Source organism: Elaeis guineensis, chromosome 2 (assembly GCF_000442705.2).
Source record: "Elaeis guineensis isolate ETL-2024a chromosome 2, EG11, whole genome shotgun sequence".
Classification (NCBI taxonomy): Eukaryota; Viridiplantae; Streptophyta; class Magnoliopsida; order Arecales; family Arecaceae; genus Elaeis; species Elaeis guineensis.
Genome location: NC_025994.2, coordinates 40,696,619 through 40,723,405, shown reverse-complemented (window position 1 = coordinate 40,723,405; position 26,787 = coordinate 40,696,619). Strand labels below are relative to the sequence as shown.

The window sequence follows — 26,787 nt, the reverse complement described above, 5'->3', positions numbered from 1 at the left end:
TGGATGTGTTCCATTATATTCATTAATGGTGGAAACTGGCAATGCTTGGTCATTTTCATGAAGAGAAATATGAGGAATAACATGTAGCTTGTGGAGATGGATTACATCCAAAGATTGCAGCCGGTAGACAAGTAGATTTGTTGGCAATAAGCGCATAGAAAAAGGGAAGCAAACATAACTCCCTCATACTTGAGGAGGCTGGGTTTATGTTGAACTGGAGTTTTAAATAATAATGCATGTAATATTGTTCTTATAACTAAAAATAAAAGAGTACAAAACTTTAGAGGCTTTTGTTCCCTTTTAGTTTTGGGTGCTTCAAAGTATCTTGTGCTGATTATATGCACCATTTCAAAGGCTGAAAACTTTTAATTGGGTGTTTGTGTTTGGAAATCCTCCAATCATAAATAAGTTTTTCCTGAAATGTTAAGATGTTCCTATGACACCATTTGATGAACTCCATGTTAAAAGGTTATCAGTGAGGATAAGGCAGGTTTAGGAATCCATGGGGAGACAAAGGGAATTCCAAGTAGAACAGTTCTGAATTGATGATTTGATTAGAAGGGGGTAAAAATAATTTGTTTCTTAGAGTGGAAACTGAGAAATTCTTTCAATTTATAGAGAGAGATCTAAAGGAAAAATATTTTATTAGCGATTGTTGTTAATTTTTTTAAAAAAACTGGGAGGTCCATGGGTCCCACCTAATTATAGTAGCCATGAAGCTTTCCAAATTCTAGTGTTGATGGTTATAGTGCTTGATCATAACAACCTAAAATTACATGATATTTTTTTTGACATCCGCTTGTTGACTTATGTATTTCCTTGACAAAACATAAACAAGCTCTGTGTCAACTAAGGTATTAAATTTAAGGACATCAAACCCAACTGTCTCAAAAGATAGTGACCTAACTGTTTTCAATTCCTTCAGACTGAAAAATGGTCCCTTTTCCTGCCTTAAGATGTGATTCACTACTTTTATAAGACTTGAAGTTGGTTCCCTTTGTTGTTACCAGAATGGTTACACTATTTTTTACCCTGTCATCATAATTTGTGGAACTAACTTCATCAGAATTGTCCTTGCAATTCTTCAGCCAAGATTTTGATGCCAAGTTATGGACACACCAAATGTGCACAAGGAACAGGATCTTATTCCATACTAAGAAGGGATCTCACGAGATGGCTCTTGCTTTTCCAATATTCAATAATAGATCAATTATTGCCTCTTGAGACTTCGAACAAATGGTTACACTGGGACATGCCATCAAATTTTTACTATCTCTAAAATGTATTCTTTGTTCAGCATGAACATAAAAAACTTATCATGGTAAATTTTCTCTTTTCACATGTGATACATATTTTGTGACATCATTAGATCTAATGCTGTTTGGGGAGATATGGCTGGTACTTTAATTGATATATATCCTGCCTAAGAAAATATGGATGAGTTTGAAATTAAACGAGACAGAAGTATAAGTGCATATTTTGCTACTATGCACTGCATCTAATGTTTCAGAAGGGTCATCTTTTGTTTCTTATCATATCTCATTTACAATTTATATTAGTCAAATTGGTTTGGGTACTATGCTGATATTGACTAATTCTTGCATATGTTTACATTTTTATATTTGTACATCTATTCATTTAGCATGTTAGAAAATTTATGTTCACATCTGCATATAGGATCAAGCCATTTATTCATTTTTTTTTTCTCCTATTGATGGCCTAGTAGCTGGAAACATGGAAATTTCCTATTAACTTTGTTGGTCAAACTGGGTGAAAGTGATGATGGATTTAACCTTTCTAATCTATTGGTTAGAACTTAAGAATGTGAACAAAGGTTAACTATGCTTTGGCCTCAACTTGTTTTGGCAATCGAAGACATGAACCCAATCTACTTGCTGGGGAAAAAAAAAAAACCCAGTCAGCATCAGCCTGTACAAAAGACCATAGAACAGAGAGGAACTTCCCCAACCTACGAAACTCGGGAGGAAGATGCGTGGCTTCATTTGCAAGCCAATCAGCTACCTGATTTCTTTCCTTGGAAACATGGCTAATTTTTACAGAAAGAAACAGTGTTTTTTGCCTGCCACCACCCCCCCCAAAAAGATCATGCTTTAATGCATATTTGCTGGCGGAACTCTCTTTGTTAATTGTAAGATACTAAATTTCTTTCAAATAATCTCATACTATCAGGTGATAATAGTGCCCATTTGGAAGACAGCTGATGAAAGAACAGAAGTTTTAAATGCTGCAGCCTCCCTTGAGAGAACACTGAGAGCAGCAGGAATCAAAGTCAAAGTTGATGACTCAGAGCAGAGGACCCCAGGATGGAAATTCAATTTTTGGGAGATGAAAGTAAGCATTTTGCTACCTGCAATGTTCTCTTCTGAATGTCAAGTTTCATCAAATGCTTATTCTTATTGGTATATGTGCATATGGCGCACAGGCACAGGCACATGCACATGCACATACATGTGCAGCACATGCATGGGCGCATGCGCACAGAGAGAGAGAGGGAGATAAAGAGAGAGAGAGAGAGAGAGATTTGACTTTGGATTTAATAGTGCAAACTTGATGATAGGTCATCCAAATAGAAGCTAAGACTATTTAGCATATGTTGTATCACATTTAACATATCTAGAAACTAAAATCAGACATTTGGGTGCTCTTGTATTGCATTAGGGGAAAACACAAAATTGGTATTTGAAACAACGATCTTGCCTAGAAGCTCTTGAACCTGTTGAATTTTGTCCATGCTTGTTTTAAGATGTTGAAATCATAATCGACAATCCAAGTTTCAATTTATACACTGTTATACATTTTCTTTCTTTCTGTTCTTTTTTCTTTTTGCCTCTTTTTTTTTTCTTGATGCTTAGGGGTGGACTCGGAGCCCACCTACTTTTACCATGGTGAAGGTGGAATTCAGTCCCAGGCTACTAATATCCAATCCCTAGGGACATTATCAACACTTTCGATGGCACTTTTTCTATATCATGTACTTTAGCACGCTAGAACTGTACTTTAGCACACTAGAACTGTTTCTACCAAGGTTTCCATACCGGTTGGTATTGTACCGTTTCGGTATACTGTATCGGATGCACCGTATGGATACCGAAATAGTTTGCAGTTTTGTACCATATTGACCCTCGGTACACCTTGCTATCTCTTATCGTACCATGTATTTATGTTATAATAGAATGATACAGTATGGGGTCTGGTACTAAGGAGGCGAACCTTGGTTTCTACCATCTATATACGTGCCCCCACTACTCATAGGTAGGAGACCTCCATAATATGATCTTCTTTTGAGTATTTTTTGCATATTGCACCCAATATTTTGTCAATATTACATATAAAATCTCTCCTTATCACTATTTATAAATTAAGCCAAAGAAAGTGTATCTGTGCTGCAACCATAACCTTGAGTTTCAATTCTATCAATGAACTCTAATAGAATCGTTGCTATAGGCACTAAGGGGCACCTTTATAGTTTATTTATTTCTAGACCATAATATCCTTGGAGTCAACCATTCTCACCTTGTTAGTGGGACCACCACATTTCTCCCCCTACTCTCATCCACAACCCAAACACTGCCTCTTACCTCAATCCGAGCCCTATGCCCCAAATCCCCCTCCGCCCACTCTCATCCCCACCATCTTAATCATGACATGCCACCTACCCCTATTCTCAATCCAGTTTTGGATGAAAACTAAAGGGCTGTGATGAGGATGAACAAGGAGCTACTGGAGAAGGAGATGCTCTTGCATTCAGGGTTGGCAAACATAAGCTGGTGGAGGTGAGTGAGCACTAACAAGGGCATGATGATTGTCTTGGCCACATGGATGTTGTTGTGGTCTAGCTTGAGAATTTTGTGGCAATGGGCTTTGATGCAGTGGATTTGTTCAACATCCTCTATTAAAGACTCAAGCTCATCATCTTGGACAAAGATGAGCATCACAATTTGGTTGTTGTGGCTGTAGACCCTGGCCTCAACACTGCCACAATGGAGATGGGATAAGTAAGGTGTAGACCTTGAAGAGAATTATCACACAATTGGTGTTGGTGAGCTTGTTGGCGGCATTGGGGGATGGAGGGGTGGCAGCAGTGTCGATGCTGAGATAAATGCTTGATGTAGGAGATGTCAAAGTCATTGGCGAGCTTTCAGTTGAGGGGGTTGCTGACATGACATAAGTCCATAAACCATTGGCTGTTGGAGTTGTAGCCCTCGATGGAGAGATCATGGTCAGGGAGAGCCTACACCACCTTGAGAAAGATGTCATGTTCCTGCATGTTATCTACTTTGGCTATGCTTGGGAGATAACATTGTAGATGACGACTCTGCAAGCAATGCAAGTCAAGAAAGAAGAAGAATTGGGTACATCAACAATGGAGGAGAGAAGATTCCAAGTCTAGTAGAGAATAAGGAGTGGAAGTAAACAAAATAGGATATATATTTGGAAAAAGATTGCTAGGATAGTGAAGACTTGGAAGAATTCTTCCAATAAGGCAGTGTTTGGATACCTGCAACTCCCACCTACATGTATTTGGGGTTATATCAGGGTGGAACTATAGATTCATAGTTACAAATCCAATGTATAATTTCTAGGACTGCAGTTGCAGCAAGTAGCTTTCCAATGTTTGTTTACCTATAACCTGAAGCTGCAACTGCAGTTCAGCTACTTGGTTGGTCATGTAACGGGGAGTATCTCTTGATCCCTGAAATGGAGTTGTGAGCTTACCTCCCAACATGCCACATGGTTAGAAACTACCAATGTGTTATAACCAGTGAATCAAACAACAAATTTGCATTCGCATGAATGTAACACTAATGAAACAAAATTGCACATTATAAAACAAAACTATTCAATCATTCAAGTACCATACTCAAACATATCTATACGTATCAAACAGAATGTTCATGTAACATGGAAAGTATATACAACCATTTCTGATCACCCAACCGTGACCATTTCACATTCAGCATACAACCATTTCACAATCAAAACAAAGTTTTGCAATTTCAATACAATATTTTACTTGTACATAGGGAAATAAATTATAAGAGCTAGCTTGGCTTAGCTACAACCATATTGATACATTTATCATACAATCATACAAATCAACATCATAGTACATGCGGAGTCACAAATACATTCTCTTCTAATCCTTAAACATGCTCCTAATCCTTATCTTCCAATTGATAGGACCCACACATTATAAGAGGCAATCTGTTATTCATTTGAAGCTGATTTTCACTAAACATGAAGAAAGAAGCTTGATTTGCCTATCGGTCCTAGAGCTAGAGATCGACTTGTAGTGTCAGGGCTCAAATTAAGCCCCATGCTTGGCCACCTCATCTTGTTATCATTGATCATCCAGACTCTTCTGAGTGGTAATCTAGATCTATGCTTCCTTGTTATTTGAAATGGTGGTCTCTGACTCCCTAGAGCGATAGGAAGGTAGCTCCATTGCTCGGCAATAAATCTTTGCCTTCTTCTGGGCATCTTTTCTTCGCTGCTACGAAATCAACGAAGTACTTCTTTATCAGTTGTTGGACATCTATAGGCATTTCTGGAGCATAGATATATTGGGATAACCACTAGCTAGGTGCTGCATCAACCTGTTTACTCGTCCTTTGAACTTTATGTTATATCAGTTGCACCTTCATTGACGTCGATGTGAGAGCATTTTGTCTATGATTCTAATTAATGTCATGCTCTTGGTCTTTTTTTCTCGATGGATCCATTTCTGCAGGTTTATTAGGCACATGTCAATTTATTAATTATTTAAATATAGTGAAATTTTGTAGTCATAAAAAATATGTTTTTTATTTTAGAAAATATTTCTGAATTATCTAATACATAGTTTTACTTTTTCATTTTTTGTATTATTTATATTTTTATATTTTAAATTAAAAATAATTTTAAATATCAACAATTTAACAAAATATGTTTTCTACTTCAGAAAATGCTTCTAAATTATCTAATACATAATAATAAATTTTCATTTTTCTGTACTGATTATATATTTTTAATAATTTTTTAAATTTAAAAATTATTAAAAATATAAGAATTTGTAAAATTAATTTGAGCTTAGATCCATGTATAATTATACCATGAATGCTTCATATATTTTTCCTAGCCCATGGACATGCATCAAAGGCTACTTCTCTATTTATTTGAATTTGGGCTTAGATCACGATGCATATGGTCTCATCCAAATTTGAATAATGGATACCAAATTTAGGTTGAGAGTAGATTGCATGCCCTTAAACAAGCTTCTAATTGTACATTTATTTTTGAATTTTATTTTTGAAATTTTTAATTCAAAAAATATATTTTTAATTTAAAATTTATGAATTTAATGAAAATTGTATAGATAATCTATAGATCTACAACATATCATGCAATCATGCTAAAATCGAAAATTTTGGCATGACCTTCCCTTATGTTCCAATTTTTTTGGCATTTTGTTAAAAAAAAAAGAAGAAATAAGGTGGGTGATAGCCACCTCATCATGTTTTGGGTTATATCTAGCCTTTAATTGTTGAAATCACTTGTTTTTTGGCAAAATGGGGTGTGCTTGAAAAAAGTGAAAGGGCCCGAGAAGGCTTGAGGGGCCTTCTTGGGCCTCTCTTTATTACTGGAAAGAGGTTCGGAGTGAATCATGTGCCAACCAAGCGATTCGGAGTGGTTCTCTTCGTTTCTCAAAAAATAGGGTGGAATCGTTCTGGTTCCACCCTGATTCAGTTTGGGGCAGTTTGGAGCGGTTCTCTTCATTTCTCGAGAAATAGGGCTGAACCATCTTGGTTTTGCCCCGGTTTGGTTTGGGGCAGTTCGGAGTGGTTGTCTTCATCTCTCGAAAAATAGGGTCGAATTTTCCAGCCTCCGTCTTGGTTCGGTTTGGTACGCCCCGAATTAGACGGTTCGGCATATCATGGAAACAATCCCCTATCCTTGAAAACACTTGAAGCTTGAAGTTTATAGTGGAAGCTTAACTGTATGCTGTCAAAACTAATATTTTGCTTGCATAAAGGGAGAGGAAACTAGTAACAAATGAAATATGTAAACCCAAAATGGGACAGAGCAGTCGTGGAGCTCAGGTATAAATGGGATTAGACTGCCATCATAGAGATGAAAAATCATAAAACCAGAACAAAAAAGCCTTTGGGAATAAAAAAAAGTGATTATCTGGCTATCAGAAGCAAGTAAAATAGTAGAATATAACAAATAGCTCGACAACTGACTTCAAAAAAAGCACATAACTAACACCAAAATGAATAATAAATAGCTCAAGGTCACCTTTATCAACCAACCAATCACATATAGTGCAACAATAAAGAGTAATATGAAATGGGAGAATGATGCTTGTGCCAACTGACCAATCACAAATCACTTGACAAGAAGAATAGTAGCAAATAGCTCAAGACTACATGTGACAAGAAAAGCAAAGACAGAGCTCAAAAAAGTAATGGCAGCAAGAAGTTAGAAGATTGCAAGTAGTACTAAACTGCCAGGGAATGGCATGGTATGAAATATCAAATGGCACTGCTGCCTGTGTGCTATAATTAATGCAAATCAAGGTCCGCCAAATGCTTTCTCAGCTTCCTCCCTTCCAGCATAATTCTTGAAGCTGCACATCAGAAAGCCCAAAACCTACTCATTGCATTCATCCCATGTATCGTAAATGCCAGGTCTACAACACCAGATGACGATATAGAAAGGAATTTTATCACCTGCTATGTCAAAATTGGACCAATAAAATCCATACATTGACACACCATCAAGATAATATTAATCATCCAAGACACAGGCATATATATCCACATGCATAAGTGTCACGCCCCCAGTTCGAGATCGCGAGCAGGAGGTCGCGGCAACCGCCGCATACTTATGAAGAACTCTTTCCATAAGCATGCAAGGCATCTCATCACGATATCAATGCATCACAGCGGAATAAATTCAAATAATTATTATTCAACTTTAACTCAAGTAATTAAATCAAATGTCTTACATCCAATAAAATTTTACTAAAACAATAAATCTAAGTTCAATGAAGTTGACAATGCTAAATCTCGCCTCTAAAAGCTGTCCCAATATTTCTTCCCACGCTCGAAATTAATTATCTGAATATGAAAAATAGAAAGAAAGGTAATGAGCTAGACAGCCCAGTAAGTAACAAATATCTTAACTAGATATTTCAAATATTATATAATTTTTAAGAATAATGTTGCAAATAAACATAAGAGTATATTTCATGCTGATTTAATACAAATCAAATATTTTCAAATATTCACATATAATATAATCATAAATCCGATTCGATTCAAAACACTCGTAACTCAACAGCCTTGACTATGACCAACATTTAACCCCCATTGGCGGGGTCCACAGAATACCAGTGCACAACCCCCACTGGCAGGGTCCACAAACACCAGCGCACAACCCCCACTGGCAGGGTCCACAAACACCAGCGCACAACCCCCACTGGCAGGGTCCACTGAGTACCAACGTATAATCCCCATTGGCGGGGCCCACTGAAACATAGTTAGGCTGAGAGCATAAATCCGATCTGTATCAAAACACTTTGTATCATAATATATCATAATTTCTCACTGAACGGGTGCATAATCGACGTATCATAATATTTTAAAAGTACTTTTCTTTCAAAACATAATTTCATAAATCATGCATAATTTCAGAGAATAATTATTTATTTTCAGAATAAATATGGAATATCTCGAGAAGATGATTCATTACTTACCTTTCACGGGTACTGAACGAATAGATCGACTAACTTCTAGGAGATTCTTCCGTGCCTATTATCCAAAATTATATTTTTACATTAATTTTAATTCAAAATTCAATCTAAACAAATTCCAAATCAAAATCTCACTTAAAATCACTCTTCCCTAAACTCGATCAAAATCATCAGATGAAGCCTTCCACTACGCTAATCCTAGAGGAATAACTTTAGAGAGAAAAATCCATCAGGAGAGAGAAACAATCTAGAGAGAGAAAATTTTAGAGAGAGAAAGTAGAGAGAGAAAGTTCAATTTCATAGAGAGAAAGTAAGGGTTCAGACTGAAAGAAGAGAGAGAAGAGAGAAACTCTCTCTCTCATTTATTTATTTATTTATTTATTATATATATATATTTTATTATTATTATTATTTTTATTATTTTTTTTTCTTTTCTTTTCTTTTCTTCTCTTTTCTCTTTTTTTCTTCTTTTTCTTCTTTTTTTTCTTTTTCTTTTCTTTTCTTTTCTTTTTTTTCTTCTTTTTCTTTTCTTTTCTTCTTTTTCTTCTCTCGGGCTCCTTCCAGGCCGAACAGGGGACCGTCGGTCCCCTCCTTTGCCGGGCCGTTCAGGTCGCGGCCGCCACGGCGGAGGCCGGCGGCAAAGGGGGGGCCACTCCCCCAGTCACGGAGAGGCATGGCCGGCGGTCGATTGCGATCGCCGGCGCCGGAAAATCTAAGGAAAAGAGGCCAAAACAGGGGTCTCTTTTCCGACCAAGAATCGGCGACTCCCGTCGCCGGCAGCTGCGCACAGGCACGGGAGGAAGGGGAAGGAAGGGAGGAAGAGAAAGAGAACTCACCTCGGCCTCCGGTGAACCCACCGGCGAGCAATCACGGTGAGAACAAGAGGAGTGTCCGTGGCTCCAAATCGGAAAATAGGGAGAAAGAGAGAGAAAGAGGGCCGATGATCGGCTTCTAGGGAAAGGGGAGGTCTTCTTATAGAGGGCCCTAGGACTTCGAGAGGTCCTAGGACTCCCGTTTCGCCCGGGTCTCGCCGGAGAAGAAGACTCCTATCGGGAGTCTTCTTCCCGATTTTTCCTCTGTTTTGTTTTTTTTTTTTTTTGAATGGGCTTGGGTCTGTTAATCTGGACTTGGGTTTTGGGCTATGACATTCTTCACCCCTAAAAAAAAATTTCGTCCTCAAAATTTTTCATACCTGTCACCATTGTATTGGAAGTCTGTGCATTCTGTTGAGTATGCGCATACATTCTTCCCTGATTTTTAGGAATCTGTCCACCACCCTTATGTTGTCCTTCATAAGTCCTTTGGCCAACTTGATTTTCAGTATTTAGCGGGCAGCTAGCAATTTATGATCCATCTGACCACATTTGAAACAAGCACCTGTATTCCAATAGCAATCCTTGTCTGCATGATTTTTGCCACATCTGGGGCACTGCTCACCATCAATCTGTTGAGTCTTATTGTCTATTGCTCCCTTAGCTGATCTTTTGATGTTTTTATTATTCTGATCTTGTGTATCATTTGATTTTGCTCTCTTTCTTTGCTTTCTTTTCCTTTCCATGCGTTCTTCATTGACTTCCCTTTCAATTATCAGTGCTTTGTTTACCACATCTGCATAAGTTGTCAATTCATATGGAACCACTTGTTTTCGAATCTCAGTTCTCAATCCCATCTCAAACTTGTGAACACGTTCTTGCTCACCATCCACTAATCTCGGAGCAAATTTTGCTAACTCTGTAAATTTTGCTTCATATTCAGTCACACTCATACCCTTTTGCTTTAAATAAATAAACTCTTGCTCTTTCTGGATCCTTATACTCCGAGGAAAATACTGATCATAGAATGCAATCCGAAATCTTTTCCAGGTAAGTATTTCGCCGTCTTGTTCATGCTTGCACTGTAGTCGCTGACACCAGTTGTATGCTTCTCCTTGTAGTAAATAAGCTGCATATCGAATCTTTTCTTCATTAAGACACTCTTGGATAGCGAAGGCCTTCTCCATCTCCATTATCCAGTTGTCAGCCTCCAAAGGTTCAGTAGTCCCCTTGAAAGCTGGAGGAGCAAGCTTTTTAAATTCTGAAATGTTGTTCCATTGTACTGGTTGCTCTCCATATTGTGGTGGTGGATGCTGATGTTGTTGTGTATCTCGTTGTATCTGCTGTTGTTCAAGCATTTGCTGCTGTATTTGTTGTTGTGCTTGTACCATTCTGATTAGGGTCTGCATTAACTGAGCCATATCTGGTTCTTGACGTGCTCTCGAAGTACTCCCATTAGGATTTACGACTCCCTCCTCCTGAGGGATGCCACTGGTCAGATGGGGAGTGCTACCATCCCGTGGTTGTGATGTCTCTCTTGCAATTCCTTGAGTAGTTCTTGTCATTCTACGGGGAGGCATGATAACCTTGTAATAGTAAAACCTTATTAGATTCATTTATCTATTTGTTAGGATGGGTTTATTATGATGCTCATACTTTATCGTCCCAATATTTCTAATGTTTACCCACCTACACTCATACTATGTCAGATTCTGTGTCATAATTTATCTACTTATGCTCTGATACTATATTAATTGTCACGCCCCCAGCCCGAGATCGCGAGCAGAAGGTCGCGGCAACCGCCGCATACTTATGAAGAACTCTCTCCATAAGCATGCAAGGCATCTCATCACGGTATCAATGCATCACAGCGGAATAAATTCAAATAATTATTATTCAACTTTAATTCAAGTAATTAAATCAAATGTCTTACATCCAATAAAATTTTACTAAAACAATAAATCTAAGTTCAATGAAGTTGACAATGCTAAATCTCGCCTCTAAAAGCTCTGTCTCAATATTTCTTCCCATGCTCGAAATTAATTATCTGAATCTGAAAAATAGAAAGAAAGGTAATGAGCTAGACAGCCCAGTAAGTAACAAATATCTCAACCAGATATTTCAGATATTATATAATTTTCAAGAATAATGTTGCAAATAAACATAAGAGTATATTTCATGCTGATTTAATACAAATCAAATATTTTCAAATATTCACATATAATATAATCATAAATCCGATTCGATTCAAAACACTTGTAACTCAACAGCCTTGACTATGACCAATGTTTAACCCCCATTGGCGGGGTCCACAGAATACCAGCGCACAACCCCCACTGGCATGGTCCACAAACACCAGCGCACAACTCCCACTGGTAGGGTCCACTGAGTACCAACGTATAATCTCCATTGGCGGGGCCCACTGAAACATAGTTAGGCTGAGAGTATAAATCCGATCTGTATCAAAACACTTTGTATCATAATTTATCATAATTTTTCACTGAACGGGTGCATAATCGACGTACCATAATACTTTAAAAGCATTTTTCTTTCAAAACATAATTTCATAAATCATGCATAATTTCAGAGAATAATTATTTATTTTTAGAAAAATATGGAATATCTCGAGAAGATGATTCATTACTTACCTTTCACGGAGTACTGAACGAATAGATCGGCTAACTTCTAGGAGATTCTTTCGTGCCTATTATCCAAAATTATATTTTTACATTAATTTTAATTCAAAATTCAATCTAAACAAATTTCAAATCAAAACCTCACTTAAAATCAGACTCTTTCCTAAACTCGATCAAAATCATCAGATGAAGCCTTCCACTACGCTAATCCTAGAGGAATAACTTTAGAGAGAGAAATCCATCAGGAGAGAGAAACAATCTAGAGAGAGAAAATTTTAGAGAGAGAGAGTAGAGAGAGAAAGTCCAATTCCAGAGAGAGAAATCAGAACCAACTATAAAAATCAGAACCAACTATTGATTAGAACCAACTATTGATTAGGATCTTGAAATCTGATCAAAATTAGATCAGAAAATTTAGATAACTGGTCTCAATCAGATTCAATGTCTAAAATAAAAATCTGGTTACATACCATATGTAAATTTAACAGAATAAATTATCTATGCATCTATATTATCAACTTGGCTCTGATATCAGTTGAAGAAAAAAATTCGATCAGGATCAGATCACCAGGGTGCATCTAAAAAATTTTCTATTCTAAAACTTTATAACCTTTATAAATTATTTTGTATGCAGAGGAATAAGGATCAAAATCTTTAGGGGGTTACTTGAATCTGATGCCTCGCAAGGTCTGAAGAAACAGATCCTTTTCTTCGTGCGCACCAGGCACCACAGGAAAGAGGGATGATCCTAGATGCGTTGCTCCTTCAGAAGGCAGCAAGGGAGGGGGGAGATTTAATCTTGGATGTGACCCTTCACGTCAAGATGATAGATGTTTGGAGCTCTTCATGCCAAGAGGAAGATCAGCGCCAAGAACTCACGCCAAAAGAAAAGGGACGCCTCCCTTTCTTGGATGCACAAAATCTCTCACAACTCACGGTGGTTTTTTCTCCAATATTTGTCGCACAAATCTTTCTTAACCATCGATAGTTAGAGATCCCTCCTTTAAATTGGTGACGCCCTACAATCTGATCTGGACTCTTAATTCAAACCATATTTGAATTAGTCTTAACCTTATCCAAGAAGAAAACCCGAATGGGAAAGGATTGATGCCAAACTTGGTGTCCCCACTTTCTCACGCATGCACACAAGAGGAGGGGCGGAAAAACCAGTGCCCCCTCTTTTTGGTCGGCATACATGAGAGAGAATCCCAGGTTTTTGGGACTCTTTGCATCCAATCCAAATTAGGCTCAAATCGAATCCAATTCGAACCTGATTCAAACCAAATTCAAATGGGCTGTCAATCTCAATCTGATTATGATTTAAGTTCAAGTCTAATTTAGATTTTTAACCCAATCAAGCCTACTTAAATCAGATCTAATCTGAAATAATTAGCACTTGACTTCAATCTCTCATAAATTCTTTGGATTATAGATTAGATCATATTCATCCTCGGAATTAAATCTACATCTCATATCCAGTGCTAGTTAGGCATAGTCAATTGTTTAATCTCATATGACCTCTAACTTAATTCTTAATTAAGCTAATTTATTTGTTCAATCAAGTCACGTATTTTTGAATTGAATACATAGATTTTGGTCAATTCTTTCCTACGTTGCTTGACTTTGTGCGTGACTCCGTAGGTTCGAACACCAAGCTGATAGTATAGGAATAAATTTTCGTACTAATCGAAGTTATCATCTAACAATGGTTCTCGACGTTCGGATAGGTCGAATATGTGCAAAGCAATATTCAAGAACCTAGGCATATGGTTATCGTATAATTCATCCTTTTGATCCTGAATGCTCAAGACGACCTAAGGTTTGCTGTCAACCCTAAATAAGTCATCCACATTGTATTTCAACCTTTCAAATCCATCACATGGATTATTCTGGTCAAGGTTTTGCTAAATTGAAATACAGTAATGCATTATTTTCTATAATTTGGAGGGGTCAATCCTATCTTGATCCACACACAGACTTCGTAAATACTTGACTGCATCCAGTGGTCTTCCATCACTGTATTAGAAATGCAGATAGTGTGGCACCAAAGTATAGTGAGTTGCTTCCAAATCACTATGGTGATCTCAGATCTGAGGGACATGCCCATACGCTTCGCGAGCTGCTCTTGACAGCAGAGCGCTGAGCAAGTGAGTCACTTGTTCCGTGACGATGTACTCCTACATCTCATCTGTATGTCATACCAATGTCTCTACACTCCTTGGTTACAAGGACAATCAATCTGTATGGCGTACAACGATCTATATTCGATAAGCGTCATCGTCCTATTAATGATGCATCATTTGGTCGCGAACATGTTTAAGAACTATTCGATAAATCTTCTTTTATTGATCGTATTATAGTTCTAAGAATTTCATCATAAAATTAAGAGTTCTATAGGAAAGATGTCAATATGATGAATTTGCCAAAATAACTTTTATTAATTGATAAATAGTTTATATACAAAAGCTCAATTGTTTACAATAAGCCAATTGGCTGACACAATTCCTAACAGATCCTTCTCATATATATACAACATAGGTCGATTTTTGGTCAAAGTCTACAATAGCTAGGACGTTCTAAATTTGATAAGGCTTTCAGTCATGAAATTGGGCCATCAGGCCATGTGACATAGAAGCTTGGATGATTGCTTCCTAATCGATTTTGAAATTAACATTAAGCAAAAAAAATTGTGCATTTGCAGCATATTTATTGACAATGATAAAGATTTCAAGTTTGTTGCTTTGTTACCTTAGAAAATGGCATGTATCTAAGGTTGCTTGCAGTTATTGGACGGATTGCGGTGCTCGGAGGCCTTATCATCTACTCTCACAGCTTAGCAGTAGCATAGATCACATGATTGAAATAGCGGCTAATAGCATCCTGCGATCGAAGAAAGTTGACACCAATGTGCCTCACAATGTGCATGAACATCGGAAGTTGTTTGTTACGTTAGTTGTGTCCCGCAATGGCCCACTGTACCTATGGACATCCCATAGCTTGAAGAAAGTGTTGCACTTCATCCTAGGCCTGGGTAGGCATGCAACATCAAGCTCATATACAACTCTTAAGAGGTGATTATTCCTTTGTTGGTTCCTATGGACTGAGAGGTAAATGCTACAGCTAGTGTGGCACTTCAACCAAAAATAGCAGATGAATACGACAACCAGTTTTCAATAGGCTGTAGCCTGCATCTCCTAGGTGACTCCATTACTAGGATCCTTCTACAAGTGCAATGTAATTAAGATGGGATGTTCTTTGTAGTCACTATTAAAATGTCAATAAATGTAAACATCCTAAGGGCTCTCAGTGGTCCTAGGGATGGCAACAATTCGGGTACGAGTTTGGTAGGTCATTACCCATACCCTCCTTGTACTTTCCTTGGACTGGGGCAAGGAGGGTACAACTAGATGGGGTGGGTGGGTAAAGCTGCAAAGATTAATATTTTTTCTTTGTATACAAATCAAATAAATAGAGTATATAAAAATGAACCTTAGTACTTCCCATAACATTAAACAAAATAAGATTTGAAGACATAGAACATAACAAACCAAATTTTCAACAATAATAGAAACATAAAAACAAAAATATTGTTCTTAGTCAAATATCTTTTAAACTGAAAAAAGCAATCAACTAAAAAATAAACAACTAAACATCATGGTATTAACTTTTCAAACGTACAATGTTTTTCATGAGTGGAGCAACTAGGACAAAGGGTGGGGAGGGGATTTGTGAAGAGCCATACATATCCACGTTGGGTCAAGGGTGAGTTTTACCATTACCTACACCTATCTCAGATCCACTGTAGGTTGGATAAAACCTGCTTGTTAGGATCAGGTTGGATACCTGATGAGGCGGAGTAAATTGCCATGCCAAATGTGTCCGTGGCTATTGTCATGGGGGTCGCAAATAGGGATAAGACTTCTAGGCCAGCTGAATGAAGGTACATGATAATAAAAATCACTATACATGCATTTACAAGAAATATATATTTTGATAAGGCAAAATTAAGAATTGCAATTATATAATAATTACATAAATTATGCAGTGATCATGATGGATAAGCAAAAATCATATGGCACATATAACTACATATACGATCATGCGATCGTCAAGAACAAATGAATTGATTGCAAAAATGAGGCACTAGACATATAGAAGAGCATAGTAACTTTGCATTTCAGTGCAGTAATGTAGTGCTAGTAATATTTTGATAATACAACAATGTAGTCAAAAAACATGGCAATAATGCTAATAAATTAATGAAATAAGAAAATAATGCTATCAATGAACATGCTTGTAATATTCTGACATGCATATCAGCAATGACTAGTAAATGGATACGAAAATAAAAAAAATTCATATCATGACATCAAAGTTCCACTTGCATCACATTAGACCCATCCTAAGCCATTTGGACCACCATCATGGAGAAAAAAGGCATCCCCAAAATTGCATCCAATGATATTAATACATACCATTATCTTGCAAGGATTTGGCACTTGGGCATCATTTAGCCTAGATACACACTAGGGCCATTTAATTATAAATCATGCAAGCAACATTGATAACAGTATATGTTGGATCTAGGATGGATCAAGTACATTGGCATCACAAAAGCCATTATGTTCTCAAATCCATTTGTAGATTAAACAATCTCGACAGATGATGCAAATCAAAGTAATAGAAGGAAATTAAGGCAGGATTTAGAAAAAAAATTAAGGATCAGGAGTAGGGGCTAGAGTCATTGATCAAGGTAGATTCAAAGCAGGTCGCTAACCACCTTGAGGTCAAATGCCATGGAGAAGCTCTAAATTGGAGGAAGAAGTCCGTGATGAGCGAAATAAGGATGCCATTAGGGTTTACAGCCTAGCTTTGAGGGTTTGGGGGTTTAGCCCTAAAACCAAGGAGCTAGCATGAGGCAAAGGAGTGCAACAGTCTCCCGATGAAGGCCGGGGTTGAGGATGGATTAGCAAGAGGATAAAGTAGAATGATAAAAAGAAAGGTGGGGAGGAGAGGAGGGATGAGCAAAAGCTAAGGTCAAGGAAGCAAAACCTCGAGTGGTGGGTGAAGCTTCGTTGATGGGGATGATGGTTGGAGGGGCTTCGTTAATGGGGATGATGGTTGGAGGGGCCAGTGAGGCTGTTGCTTGAGAAGTTATCTTTCCAGTGGGAGGTGGTGACCATACTGCTTACCTTTTACACCCCAGTGTATTGTTGTATGGCCAATTCAACTGTAGGACAAAATGCAGTAACAAAGGCCCTTTTTGTTCCCACTTATATGGGCCCCAATTTACTTAAATGTAACCGATTTCTGCCCACTCCTGCAATTCAGTTTAACTTACACCTAGTTGTAGGTAGCCAAATAGGTCCTGAGCTTTAAAGGTGTTATCTCATTGTCCGTTACCTTTAAAGGAAATGGACCATAGAGAACCAAAATAGTGACACATTCATTGTTCTCAGATTTCATGGAGTTGTGGGTGAGGTGACTCAGTGGGCATGGGTAGTTGTTGGATGGAATGACAGTCACGGCTTGGCAGAGCTTCGAGACAGGCAGAGCCGACAACAGCACCAAAGAAGATGGAGTCTTCTAGTAGGAAAAGAGTTAGATTGTGAACTCTAGTTGATGTTAACATAGGATATAATGGTCATTTACAATCTCTGATTAACATAACCAGCAACTGGTTACTATGGGTGCTGGAGGGCTAACAAAAAGGGGTTGTTTGTAAATTATATCAATTTTTTCTCTGTCAATTTGTAACTAGGGATAAGGGAGGGTTTTTATATAATATCGACAAAATTCTAGATGCGATATGAAAAAAATTCTTTTCTCTAAGAACTTGGTATTGCAGATCATGATCAATGGAGTTAATCTTCAGTTTGGATGGGTTTTGCATTTTTTAAAGATTTAATGAAAATTAAATGGGTGCATGTATTGTTGTTGTTATTTGTTAATGGGCCAACTGAAAGATGTGATCGCCCCCATGACCTCTCATCCCTAAAAAAGGCAGGACTTGATCCCAAGTCCCTGGTTCATGCACTAAACTACACTAGTTGCAGGTTAGTTGGCACCTTGATCCTATTGTCATATAGGTTGCCAAATGTGAAAGCTAGGTTTGTGAGGTAGAAGGGAAGCAAGATTCAATCACCAGACTCTTCTGAGTAGTTGTTTTCTGTCATCTTATAATGTTCTAGCGTACCTATTTCCCAGTATCATCAAGTGTTGTTGTAATGGTTATGATGTGGGAGTCGAATAGTGGGCACTAGAGCTGCTTATGTGATCTTGGACTTTGAAGCGAAGGATTAGGGCTTTGGGAAGAACTTTTGAAGCATTCTGTTGGGTTAATAATGGGTGACAAGGCATCTAGTGATCTTAAGGAATCGAAGTTGTGCAAAATAAAATGATAATAAATCCAAATGTAATCAGATTAGAGCTTACTTGTTAACTGGAGAAATAGATAGCATAAGATAGAATAATAGGAAGAAAAGCAGAATGTAGAAGAGAAGTGAAATTTGGGGAAAGAACAAAACAAGGGGAGCTGACAACAACCAAACCTTGGCTTTCTTCTTTGTTTTAATGAAATCAGTCTTAAAAACCATCTCCGTAGGAGAAGATTACAGCCTCTATATAGAGTGAAAACCCTAACAACGTAAAAAAAAAAAAAATCTTGACCCTTGAATTAAAAGAAATTCTGGCCATGAATTAAAACATAAAAAGGTCACAAAGCTCCTAAACAAGATACTGCTACAGTTGTGAGAACATTTGCTTGCTACAGTGATGCTAATGACTTGGTAATGAAGACTCTAAACATTACTGGAACTCTTCCTGTTAACTGGATACGTCTGCAAACTAGTGAAAATGGGCCATTGATGAAAAGTTGAGCTTCAATGCACACGAGTCTTATGCCAAGAACTCAGCTCTGAACCAAAAGATAATTTCAGCCTCATCAGACTGTCTTTTCTAGAATATTATAAGATTCAAGTTAACCTTCACTAAAATTTTTTGGGCAAACCCATAACAAAAGAGCTACTAACATTTTGTTCCATCAGTTTCATGAGAATGTACTGTTGTTCTGCAGGGTGTCCCTTTGAGGATAGAAGTTGGACCTCGTGATATTGGTAACAGGAGTGTGGTTGTATGTAGGAGAGACATCCCAGGAAAGCCTGGTAAGGATTTTGGGATATCCATGGAGCCTTCAAAATTGGAATCTCATGTGAAGAGCAGGTTAGAGGACATACAGGCATCGCTTCTACAGAGGGCTATATCATTCCGTGATGGGTAAATCTTAATATTCTAACATCCATTACCTACGTTGACTTGCTTGAATCAGAAGTTTTATGCAACTTATATGCCACCAGTGGTAAAGAACGGTAGAATGGTACATGTGCAAATCCAGTTCTCTCTATGAAATGTATGTTGTTCATTCTTATTTGATGAATAAAGTGTCATACTTTTTATTTTCCAGCAATTTTAAAACCCATCTGATGTTTATCTATTCTGGTGCAACAATTTTTAACTGGCGCCTTCTAGGATGATGAATGCAGTGTGACACAAGATGTTGATCATATATGTAAACTAAATGATATTAGGTGCATATATAAATGAATGTTGTATCTAATCTTTTAGTTCATTGGATTTTTTTTTTGGGTAAAACTTGATAGACATTGATCCATTAGTACAAAAAAAGAGAATTCATCATATTGTCTGCAATCCTTGTTCTGTTTTTTTTTGTCGTTTCTTTTGTGTGTGTGTACGTGAGTGCACATAATGAAGGGTTCTGTGCATCAATTACAACAATGGGAAAATCAATTGAGAACTCTCAACTTCATTCCTGTTTGTTGTTTATTAAAGGCAGCCTGTTTTGGTTTTTCGCTGATTTGGAAAGATATGTACATACAGTAACATTGTGGATGTGAACTCGTATGAGGAGCTCAAGGCTGTAATTGGTCAAGGAAAATGGGCAAGGGGTCCATGGTCAGCTGGGTAAGAAACTGAAGTTATCAAAATTTTCCTTTCTCCATACTGAAATTGGAAAAAAAAAAAGTCTCATAACCAAGCTATAATTCCTTCTAAATTTTAGTGATAACGAGGAGTTGAAGGTGAAAGAAGAGACAGGTGCCACGATAAGATGCTTTCCGTTTGAGCAGCCCCTGGGGAAGAAGACATGCTTCATGACCGGTAATCCAGCAGATGAAGTTGCAATTTTTGCAAAATCTTACTAGGTTCTTTTGTATCACCCTTTTCCAAATGACTAGTTCAAGAGAATTTTTTCCTCTTATTTTACCAATGTATTCATGTAACAATATTAATTTACATCTTGGACCCTTGCTCATTTAAATTATCTAAACTATAGAGTCATCTGTTCATTTCTATGTATTGGTACTTGTAAATCTATGATTATAATTTATCTCTAAATTAAAAGACTGGCACATGAGTTCTTGTTTGGTTGTTATCATCTAATCACTTGGACATTGTTATATCCAGTATCATTTTTTGAGAGTTTGATAGTTTAGGGAAGGTGTTTCTTGGTACAGAAGGCAACATGATAGCAACATATAAATCTATGACTAAATTATTTACTAATATTGATTGGTGGATAATCAACAAGATGCAACACTAGTAAATGTTTAAATTATAAAAATGGGTTGATAAGAGAGTAAGTAAAGAAAGATTTATGAAGGTAGGGTAGATTTCGTGAAGGAATCCCTCTGTTGTGCCAGAAAGTTCTTTTTTTTTTGGTAGATCAAATGAGCTACCACTTATACCATTGCAACAATAGCTAGGTTGATGCAGGTCGAACATGGGTAGCCATATATACCACCAAAGACATAGAGGGGGTTATTTGATAACCCAAATGGGATTATCACGGCCCTTTAAGATCATTGATGATCCTAATACTACAATGATCTGATCCCCAATAGTTTAAGATTACTGCATTTGATTGGCCATGATCTAGTGATTAGAAATCTTTAAATATTCACAAGTAATCTTTTTGCTATGCTACGGTAATTTAATATTGCTAATCATATAATATCAAGAAATACCCTTGACATATTTTAGATTTTATGTGCATTCTCAATTAGCATTAATCAAGAACATTAGTAACTATGCTGATTCCTCTATAATGGCTCTATTATTTTGTCATAGACTACTTTTAGTGGACCTTTGCAAATTAAACTATGTTTTGGTTCTATCAACAATACTCAGCATGACATCAATTTTGAACAAATTGATTTATAGTTAAATTCTCACAACATTGACCATTTGCAACATGTTATTATTCTATTAAGATCTACATGACCCAATGGATTGGGTCCCTTTCAAAAAATTTGTAGGTGGTAAGAACTATTAAGGCGAAGGCATTCAAGGGCTTTCTAAGACAGAATGAAAGTTATATGCTCCTCCAACTGGTTTAGGTTTTATTTTTGGTTTTACATCCATTCTTAGGGATGGCAATGGGTCAGGTATGGATTGGGTCGGCCAATGCTTGTACCATTCCATAATTAGAAATTCCATACTTATACCCACTTTGGGTCGGGTTAGGTTGAGTTGGATCAGGTCGGATAAGAAACTTATCATATAGAAATATTATCAAACAATTAAAATTTTGAAAGAGATTTAAATTAAGATTATATCAGATTGGATTCGGAATGGGATATACCATTATCTATATTTGATTCAAATCCACTTCAAAATTTTTTTTAGAATCCATACCTATCTTGTATTTTAATTGAATTGGATAAAATTTGTCCCATTCAGATCAAATCGGGTCAGATTGGATACCTAATGAGTCAACTAAAATTACCGTCCCTATCCATCCTAGACAAGTCATTAATGGATTTGTGAACATCTTGAGAGCTGGGTCAGACCAGTTTAAAATTTTCAAATCTAGAACCAATCATATTGTATCTAAACTTGGATCTAAAAGGTTCCATTTCATTCGTGAGATTAAGTCAGAAAAGGTCGTGCTTTGGGTGCTCAGGTTTGCTTGCAAGCCATAGATCACATTTAACCTGGTGGTCTGGCATATCATTTAAGTATTGTTCAATTCATTGGTATTTACTTATTAGATTTTAGGTATTTTATATGCATATTTTAAAATAATTTGAAAAAACAAACAGTAGAAGATTAAATTAAATCAGATTTAATCTTATGCATGCATAGATCTAAATTGAATATCTATGGTTTAGTTCATATGATGATAAACAAGATTAAGGTTATATGATTTTAGAGAATAAGATAATTTTGTGATTGAATCATATTTCTGAATCGCTGAACTCCTTCAGATCCAGAGAGGATGTCTCAGGTTCTGGTGTAGCCGTGCATGTGTCCGACTTCTATGGATATCCACACGAGGCTTGATCTGATCGGAGGCTCTTTGATATCTCTGTGGTGCTAGCTTCCTTGATGGTTGGAACTGAACTTCTTCTAATCTCAAAAACCCTCTCAAGAAAAAAGAAGACTAGGAGGAAGAGGATGACCTAGGAGACGAGAGAACCCTTCTCTCTTTTTCTTCTCTTTTCTCTCTATGATCCCATGCCCAAAGAGGAGTCTCACACCCAAAACCCATGCCCAAAACTGATCTGGTATCAGGTCTCCACATCCCAAAGCACCTCTTTAAATAGGCATCCAAGTAGTTAGGGTAAGATTAGGTTTGATAAGATCAAATCTAATCAAACTAGGACTCCAACTTTGCTCCAATCAAAATCAGATCAAATCAGATTTGATCCTTATCAAAAAGAGAAGAAATAGGAAGGCATGGAAGGGCTTTGGCATGGCCCTTTGGTGGTGCAAAAACATGGGAGGCGATCTCTCTTTCTAGGTATGAACATGGGTGGTAAAAGGAGAAAGAATCTTAATCTAACTGGGATTCTTTTAAGCATTGATTTAAATCTAATTTAAATCTGATTTAATCCTAACCAATTTAGGATTAGGTTGCATCCAAGTTAAGTTAATTCTTAGTCCAACTAGAAACTCAATTAAGTCTGAATTAAATCCTAATCTAATTAGAAAATTGATTCAATCAAATTCTAGTCAAACTAGGAATTGATCTCCTTATGGGTTATTTCATAATCCAATTAGGCTTGATCTAATCAAACCCAAACCACATCAAATTGAATTTAATTCAATTAGATCTGATTTGAATTTCAAAACTCAATCAGATTGAGCCGGACATCAATCAAATTGAGCCAGACATCAATCAAATTACGAATTGATCCTCCTATAATTCACTAACGTTTAGCGAATTAGTTAATTGTAACTTTTACATTATTAATCATATTGATAATTAATTTCTATTATGATTCATAATCATAACTCAAAATCTCTTTTGTGTGTGATCTCATAGGTTTTGTTCTGTTTGATAATGAGACATACCATAATCTCCATCATGGTATCATCGAAATACCTTTCGATGGGCTAGAACAATTCTAACTTACACCCAACAAAGATTATCAATTGAGAATGATCCTAGTAAGTTCTCACAATCCACTAAGGATGTCTAGCAGCATGTGGTGGTAATCCAACAGAATAGAAAATAGAACCTCTAGATGTAGTTATCATATAATTCAGTTCTTCTATCATGAGTCTCGATAAGATGGAGGTTATGAAAACTCATCAAATTTCAACATCTATCATATGAAAGATTCAATTAACTCAGAAGTCTAAATGTGATACTCATGGAAACTTCTTTTCATCAATCATCTTACTGTGGCCATAGACTTATGGACTTGGCTTCTCAAATCCCATAGGATTACTCTTTATCTACTAAGATCGATAGATCCCTTATAAGTATGCATTTTATTCCTCAATGAACCTACTATAGCCAACATACACTATAAGGATCCAAATGGCTAGGAGACCATGTTTATGTGCAGTCAAACTACAACAACCCTATTGTAAGCAGTCGAGACACTGCAGATCAAGAAACTACTCACACACTACAGTATTGAGAAGATCATTGACGAATGAGTAGACATATGTGATCTCTCATATGTTCACGCTCAGTACTGATGTTCTCCAACAACCATCCGCACTCTCGCTTAGTGTCTCTATACTATATACTTAAGACTTGTCTATCCTGAAGAAAATGATTTGTACGTCAATCTAATCGGATTAACCCATGATGATCCATCGATTAGAAGTAATTTAGAAATTAATTATATATGTCTCAAATCTAAACTCTTTAGAATATGTATCTTTAAGTTATTAATTCCTTAGACGATTCTCGGACACATAATACAAGAATGGATAAAAATTATCCACTTTATCAATAAATTAATTATTTAAGTAAAAAAATATATCTTAAAATTATTATAATGTGTTTGCCATATTGGCTTCTAGGACATACATCTAATAATCTCCTACTTGATCTAAAGTCAATTGGCCACTAACTTTAGTCCCATCTTCTTAAGGTGGACTTCAGTCTTCGATTGGCTCAACTGCTTTGCAGTAGATCTGCCATATTATCCGTGGAGTCTATTCTTCGTATCTCGATATATTTCTTCTCGAGGTAATCACGTATTATATGAAATCGCCGCTCGATGTGTTTGGACTTTTGATGAGACCTGGACTCCTTAGCAAGTGCTATGCACCATTATTGTCGAAGTACAATGTGATGGCATCTGATGTCATTACTCCAAATTTCATGATAAACTTCTTATACCAGAATATTTTTTTTTGCAGCATCGAAGGTGGCGACATACTCAGCTTCCACTGTTGAAGGTGCAATGGTAGGTTGCTTGAAACTCTTTTAACTACTGGCATCACCATTGCATACGAACACACTTCTTGATGTAGACTTTCTATCATCAAGATGAGACATAAAGTTTGAATCAGTATATCCTTCAATCTGTAACTCTGATCTTCTTCCAAAAATCAAGAACAAATCTTTAGTTCTTCTCAAGTACTTAAGGATATTCTTCACAGTTATCCAGTATTCCTCTCTTGGATTTGACTGATACTTGCTCGTGACACTCACAGTAAGAGCAATATCAAATCGAGTATATCACATGGCATACATGAGGCTCTCTATAGTCGAAGCATAAGGGATCCTGCTTGTTGGTGCAGAAATTCGCCTGCGCCGGAGAAGCTGGAGTTGAGGAAGCCGCGGTCGCCGCCGGGACCTGCAAGGGAAGTCTAAACCGGAGGTGGGGTTGCTCCGGCAAGACCCTCCGACGCTCAAGTCAGTTCTCTGCCTCAACAAGAATGGAGTGCTCGAACGGAGAATTTAGCAGAGTTTTGAGATAAGGCAAAAAGAGCTTAAAAAATAACATATCTGAGTCCCCCCTTTTATAGGCGGGGGAGGCAACGGACTGATGGCGACGTGTGTAACTGCCTGGTAGTGGGCCGCCCATGGTCAGGGGAATTGATTGCGAAAGATAATGGAGCAGACACGTGGGTATCACCTCGACTTGCCACGTGGAATCCGTTATGAGGGGTGGAGCAGCGTCCGTCGTCAGGAGAATCGCATGGTATCCGTCGCAGGAGGTGGAGCAGGTTCGTGGCCGTTACTGTGGCCTGCCAGGGGGATAATGGAGCAGTGCGGAGTCCGCCACAGGAGGTGGAGCAGGGCGGCTATGGCTGCTGTGGCTTGTCAGGGAATGATGATGCTGCGTGGAGTCCGCCACAGGAGGTGGAGCAGGGTCGTGGCCGTTTTGAGGGCCTGTCAGGGGGCGTGGATCTGTCGATTGAAGCTCGGCAATGGTCGGAGCCATCGTGATCGGAGTCCGGCTCCCGTAGGAGTCCAGGCGGAGCTGTTTTGATGTCGGCGGTGGAGCCCGGCTCCCGTAGGAGTTCGGGCGGAGCTGTGCTGCCAACAAAGTCAAGGGTGAAGTCCGGCTCTCGTAGGAGTCCGGACTGAGCTTACCAGCAATTGATATTGAGAGCGGAGCCCGGCTCCCGTAGGAGTCCGGGCGGAGCTGTGCTGATGTCGTCGGTGGAGCCCGGCTCCCGTAGGAGTCCGGGCGGAGCTGCGCTGCAAACAAAGTCAAGGGCGAAGTCCGGCTCTCGTAGGAGTCCGGACTGAGCTTACCAGCAATTGATATTGAGAGCGGAGCCCGGCTCCCGTAGGAGTCCGGGCGGAGCTGTGCTGATGTCGTCGGTGGAGCCCGGCTCCCGTAGGAGTCCGGGCGGAGCTGTGCTGATATCGTCGGTGGAGCCCGGCTCCCGTAGGAGTCCGGACGGAGCTGCGCTGCAAACAAAGTCAAGGGCGAAGTCCGGCTCTCGTAGGAGTCCGGACTGAGCTTACCAGCAATTGATATTGAGAGCGGAGCCCGGCTCCCGTAGGAGTCCGGGCGGAGCTGTGCTGATGTCGTCGGTGGAGCCCGGCTCCCGTAGGAGTCCGGGCGGAGCTGTGCTGATGTCGTCGGTGGAGCCCGGCTCCCGTAGGAGTCCGGGCGGAGCTGCGCTGCAAACAAAGTCAAGGGCGAAGTCCGGCTCTCGTAGGAGTCCGGACTGAGCTTACCAGCAATTGATATTGAGAGCGGAGCCCGGCTCCCATAGGAGTCCGGGCGGAGCTGTGCTGATGTCGTCGGTGGAGCCCGGCTCCCGTAGGAGTCCGGGCGGAGCCGCGCTTGCCGATGGC

General features: G+C 38.3%; 1 protein-coding gene across 2 annotated transcripts in view; it reads left to right on the top strand.

Moving 5' to 3' along the window:
- Positions 1–20,634, top strand: part of LOC105034351 (proline--tRNA ligase, chloroplastic/mitochondrial) — a 152,824-nt gene extending 132,190 nt beyond the window's left edge. For both annotated transcript variants that reach the window (XM_010909479.4, XM_073251744.1), the window contains 4 exons: positions 2,191–2,352; positions 19,282–19,481; positions 20,103–20,186; positions 20,284–20,634. In XM_010909479.4, coding sequence (XP_010907781.2) covers positions 2,191–2,352; positions 19,282–19,481; positions 20,103–20,186; positions 20,284–20,425 — 588 coding nt within the window. In that variant the 3' untranslated portion in view covers positions 20,426–20,634. The remainder of the gene's footprint in view (positions 1–2,190; positions 2,353–19,281; positions 19,482–20,102; positions 20,187–20,283) is intronic.
- Positions 20,635–26,787: the final 6,153 nt, after the last annotated feature.